The 5,416-nt window shown below is 51.6% G+C and overlaps 1 protein-coding gene across 2 annotated transcripts in view; it reads left to right on the top strand.

Annotated features, from left to right (window-relative positions):
• Window positions 1-2,180: 2,180 nt before the first annotated feature.
• The window catches only part of TUBA8 (tubulin alpha 8), a 21,936-nt gene continuing 18,700 nt past the window's right edge, over window positions 2,181-5,416 (top strand). The window contains exon 1 of one of the 2 annotated variants that reach the window (XM_017516865.2): window positions 2,181-2,868. In XM_017516865.2, coding sequence (XP_017372354.1) covers window positions 2,866-2,868 — 3 coding nt within the window. In that variant the 5' untranslated portion in view covers window positions 2,181-2,865. The remainder of the gene's footprint in view (window positions 2,869-5,416) is intronic. The other variant, XM_017516866.2, reaches the window with a different exon arrangement.

Below are 5,416 nucleotides of genomic sequence, written 5' to 3'. Positions count from 1 at the left end.
AAAAAAAAAAAAAAAAAAATGGATTTGTGATGCAATATTGCTTGGGTCAAAAACCAAAAAATCCAACTGACCAGGGTGAGAAATAGCCTGGGTCCTATCATGGCTCTGCTGCCACGTGGGGTGCCTGGACTGTCTTTTCAGGTTCACGTAACAGTCCATCCTACTTATTATAGAATACATGAAATGCTTTCTATTCATTCAAGCCACCTTATTAAAAACATACCCCATGAAAATAATATCTTCCCTTCAATATACATTCCTATGTGTGTATTATAAGCATATATCTACCACTGTGAGTTTGCCAGTCTTTTTCATTTAATATTATTACCTATTCAGCTTCCAACATGATCACTTCCTTACTATATGGATTTGTTTCCCAGGACCGCAGTAACAAATTGCCACAAATGTATGGCTTCAAACAACAGAAATTTACCTGTAAGGTGTAAGCAACCGCGCCCAGCCATTTTTTTTTTCTCTAACGACTCCAAGACCACTGTGTCAGTCTGCTTACAAATGCCATCACAAAAATCCCACAGACTGAGTGGTTTAAACAGCAGAAATTAATTTCTCACAATTCTGGAGGCTGGAAATCCAACATCGAGCTGTCGGCAAAGTTGGATTCTCCTGACGCCTCTCTCCTCAGTGTGCAGATGGCCGCCTTCTTGCTGTGTCCTCACGTGGCCTTTTCTCTGTGTCTGCACCCTTCTCCTCCCTCTTTCTCTTCAACACCGTCTTTCTGGATGAGGGCCATGTCCTTGGGAACTCATTTAGTTGTAATCTCCTCCTTACGGCCCTACCTCTGACCGTAGTCACTTTGGGACTAGGCTTTAACTTGAATTTAGGGGGAACACAGTTCAGTCCATACAGCCAACTTTTTTTTTTTTTAATCTCCCTGGAACCCAAAGATGCTACATTTAGCATTTATGGTATAGTCATGGCTTCCTCCAGCCCAAACTTCATAAAGGGGGAAGATGAGACCGTTCAAGAGCCCGGGCATAGTGAAAGGCAATGCAGGGCCACCGTCATTACTAATATCACTGTCATCATCATCTTTATTCTGAGATCGTAAGAACCTGCTCATGATTTACGTGTTGGTTCACAGAGAGAGCTCAAAAAGTGAATTTATTCAGCTATGTTTATTGAGCTCATCTGATGCACTCAGCTATTTTTGGTGGGGAAGGTACTAAGGTGAATAACACAACCTCTTCCTTTAAGGTGTTGCTGTTTTGTAGAGCGTTTAGACGCACGCACGCGCACACACACACACACACACACACACACACACCCTCCTATAATCGAAAGTAGAAAGTGATAAATACTATGGGAGAAGTAATAGAATATGCTATGGGAGAGTTTGAAAGAGAAATATAGAGTTATAATAGCAACCAACATCCTTTATTGAGTATTTGCCATGTGCTTGGCACAATTAGCGTAATCATGAGTCTTATTTGTCAGGATCTTACATTATAAGATAGACAAAAAGTCAACTCATGATTTAGTAAGTCCTTTTTGTATCAGTGGGTAAAGCACTGTGTTTCGCACCGTCTCAGATGCAAAGGTGATTAAGACACATGTACTATCCTCTGTGAATGGTGGCGGCAGAACAGACTGCTGCATAGGTAAGGAGAAATCTGCTCTCATTGTTGACCACAGACAGGCACGTTTTAGGAGTGGAAGGGTAGGAAGATCTCTGACTGCTTGGAAACCTGGGGAGTTACCGCGTCTGGCTAAAGCGGTATTGTCTTAAGGAAAACTATGAATGTGCCTGCTGTGACTTGGTGCTTGGTGGTCAGTTGTCTGAGGAAAGTGGAAGAGAGAGGCGGAGGTACCACATTCAACATGAGCAGAACTGCCCACTGCGGGAAATGCTGCAATGAGAACAAGGAACAAAGACCATCCAGCCTACTGCCCACCTCGGGGGAAGTGAGGGGGGACGGGCAGGGTGACAACGCGCCAACATCTAAAGTGTGAAGAGGGGCTCTTACCAAGTGCCCACCCCTTCCCAGACAGAGGGCAACAAACTCGCCCTTCCACATCAGCATCTGTGCCGGGTCTTACTGCCGGGCAGAGGCAGGGGAAACCTGGTGTGAGTTCTGGAGTACATCGGGGATGTGACTTGGGCACGTTTGGGGCTTAAAAGTAGGAAGGGATCAAGGGGGGAGATTTGAAAATGCCGGCAGAGGTGGGAGGTACCCGGAGAGGGTAAAAACTGGAGCAGGCTTGAGGACCCGCCCGTACCAGGAGCTCTGTGTGTGCCACCTCGTTTCCGTCCCCAGCAGCCAGGCGGGCCTTGGCGGCAGGAGGCACTGGCTTTGGGAGCAGGGGTCCTGCAGCTTGCCAAGCGCACACGGCTCTAGGGCGACGGGCTGAGTCTGCAGCTGCGCCCCTCGGGTCCCTGCAGCTCTCTGCGGTCACCTACACCCCAGTCAGGAGCCTTTCCAGCCGGCCGGAGGAGAATGGAAGTTTGGGGAGACCCGCGCGGTTCGCCTGGCCACATTTTGCATTGCCTTCCCCGGCAGCTGGGGTCACGAGGGCTGCTCTCGCGGGCTGTGTTGGAACGTGGACACGTGCGCTTTGGTAATAGGGCCGCCTCCCCCGCGGGCTCGGTCCCCACCGCGAGCGCCGCCGGCTGCGGAGGCGGGACCGAGGACCCGGAGATTTGAGCCGGGGGTGGGCGGGGAGGGGCCTTTGTGACCTGCCCGCCCCTCTCCGGCACTGTGATGCCGGGGGGCAGCTGCAGGCCCTGCGCGCCAGTCCCCAGCGCCCCCCCTCCCGGCGTGTCACAGCGGCGGAGGCGGCTGTATCTGGAGCAGTCAGGGCGGGCAGGCCCAGCTGGGACGCGCGCGGGCGAGGACAGCGGCGGCGATGGTGAGGCTTCCCGGGACCGGCGGGCGGCGGGCGGCGGGCGCGCGGCAGGGGCAAGACCGAGAGCAGAGTCGACGCCGGGGCCCACGGATCGGATCCGTCCACCTGGAGCCGCAGAGCTCAAGGCCTCCTGCGGCTGGCAGCTCAGGGTCCAGGAGTCGGCACCCTCGGCCGGGAACACCTGGTGCCCTTTATCCTATGGGGAAATAGAAACCAGGGGCCAGTCGCTCCTTAGAGGGACCTAGGGAGGTTTGCACGCAGAAAAGGGAGAGGGAGGCCCTGGGGAGCCCGACGGAGAAGCGGGCAAGATTGTGGGGTCCCCAGATGGGCAGCCTGTGGACACAGTGGAGAGAAGGGGGAACCCGGGGATTCTGGTTGGGTGGTCTGGGCCCGGGGCGGCTGGGAGAGCAGATGCAGTCATATCTCCAAACCCAGCCTAATGTGACAAGGCCTGGAATGTGACGGGGGACTTAGGGCGCCACGGTCCCCCAACGCGTGGAGGTCGTTAGCGCACCCCCTGGCCAGCGGATGGGGTTTGCTGGGCGCACAGCCCCAGCGCGGCGGGGTTCTTCGGCGCACTCAGCTCCCTAGTCTTTCCAGCGGTCAGAGTCGAAGGACTTCGGTACTCAGAAGTCTCCGCTTCCGAAGGCCAGGGGCACCTGGGACCTGTTTCCTACCCTGCCTTAGGGGCTCACGCTGCTCCCTTCCCCGCCCCCCACCTTCTCCATTTGCAGACGCGGATCTTACCCAGGGGCGGCTCCAAACACGCAGTTGCTCTCTCTAGGGTCAGCCTCTGCGCCCCCAGTGCCCCTGGTGGCTAACATTTGCCCCCAATCCACTTTCCCAAAGCCCTGAATCCCAGGAATCCTTCCCGGTTCCTGATCTTTCAGCAGTAGGGTGATGGGCTGGAAAGGTTGTGGGTAGAGGGAGGGCAGAATAAGGTCATCGTCAAGGTCAGGTTCCCTGGGCAGGCTTGCTCCAGGTGTCAGTGACCCAGAAAGCAGGCCAGACCCCCCTCCGCCCCGCCACGTTTGGACAGTGCCCAGGGCCTCCTGGCTCCGCCTGAGCTCTACTCCACCAGCTTCAGTTTTGTCCAGCACCCTCCCTCCTCCTAGCGGACTCCCAGATACTCCTGGGAGCTGAAAGAACTTGGGAACATTAGGGAGGGTGGCCACAGGAACCCATTTCTGCCCGAGTCCCCTGGTATGGGGGGCATACAAGGGTCCCAGAGCTGGAAGTTCAGAATTTTGATTCCTGGCTCTGCAGCTAGCTGTGTGACTTTAAGAAGGTCACTTAACCTCTCTGGATGGGTTTGCTTCACCTGCAAAATGAAGACAGTTATAATTAGATTGCTAAGACTCCACATAGACTTTATTATTTTATTATTTTTAAACTTTTTATGGTAGAGAATTTCAAATGTATGCAAACGGAGAGCAAATGGTATAATGAGCCATTATGTACGTCATCTAACTTCAATAATTATCAACTTCTGACCGTTCTCACTTCATTTATTCCCTCCCTCCATCATTTTGAAGCAAATGCTAGGCTGCATAGTCTAGGACTGGCATTTAGTATTTACAGTATCTAGCAGGTAGCTAGTGCGTTAGGATTTTCCCAGAGCTTCCCGTGCATGCTTTGGATCTGAATACCATTGTGGCTCTGAGTGGAGCCCTGAGGATGCTCACAGGGCATCAGGGATCTTCACCCAGCCCTGTGCACAAGCTTCAGTGTGTGATCCACAGGCAAGTTTCTGACAGCACCTGGTAAATCAGCAATTCCAACGGCAAAACCTGATTTCGAATGTGCTTAAGGATTTGGGTGTTTAGCTGAAAACCTATGGTAAATATTCTGAAAAGGGAATACCTTTCATTTATTTTGAAACACTGGATTTTGTATAGTAGGTTCTATCTAGAACATTTAACTTGTGTGCATCACACTGTCTTGATGGCAAATTTTTTTTTGTTGAACATGTTATACTCACAGAAACTTTTACAATATCATTTGACTCATTTGTAAAAGGCTAAAATGACACATCTATAAACCTAGACCCCTAAGATCCCACCCTGGCAAAAACAACTTTATTTCCTTCAAGGATTCAGTTTCCTCCTGCTGTCCTGTCCCTGCCACTTCCCTCCCGGGAGGGGGTTTGGGGGAGGTGACCTTGGTGTTAAGGAAAATTACATTTGTCATTTCTGTAGGTTCCGGATAAGAAAAGTGTAACTAATCCTTACGTATATTTTAAGATCTATTTATCTAGCTACTAGGCAGATGAGCATTTTTTCTCTGTGAAGAAAAAATTTTTTCTCTCTTTTCTTCCTTAGCTCCAACCCCTTGTCCCCAGCTACCCACTACCCTGCAGCATCAATACCCTTCAGCATTTCTGTGCTGGAGCCTAAGGTTACTCAGCTGGTAAGAAGCTGCGTAGAAGGCCAGGCGCGGTGGCTCACGCCTGTAATCCCAGCACTTTGGGAGGCCGAGGCGGGTGGATCACGAGGTCAAGAGATCGAGACCATCCTGGTCAACATGGTGAAACCCCGTCTCTACTAAAAAT

Source organism: Cebus imitator, unplaced genomic scaffold (genome assembly GCF_001604975.1).
Source record: "Cebus imitator isolate Cc_AM_T3 unplaced genomic scaffold, Cebus_imitator-1.0 Scaffold607, whole genome shotgun sequence".
NCBI lineage: Eukaryota > Metazoa > Chordata > Mammalia > Primates > Cebidae > Cebus > Cebus imitator.
This window is presented reverse-complemented; position numbering and strand designations above follow the sequence as displayed.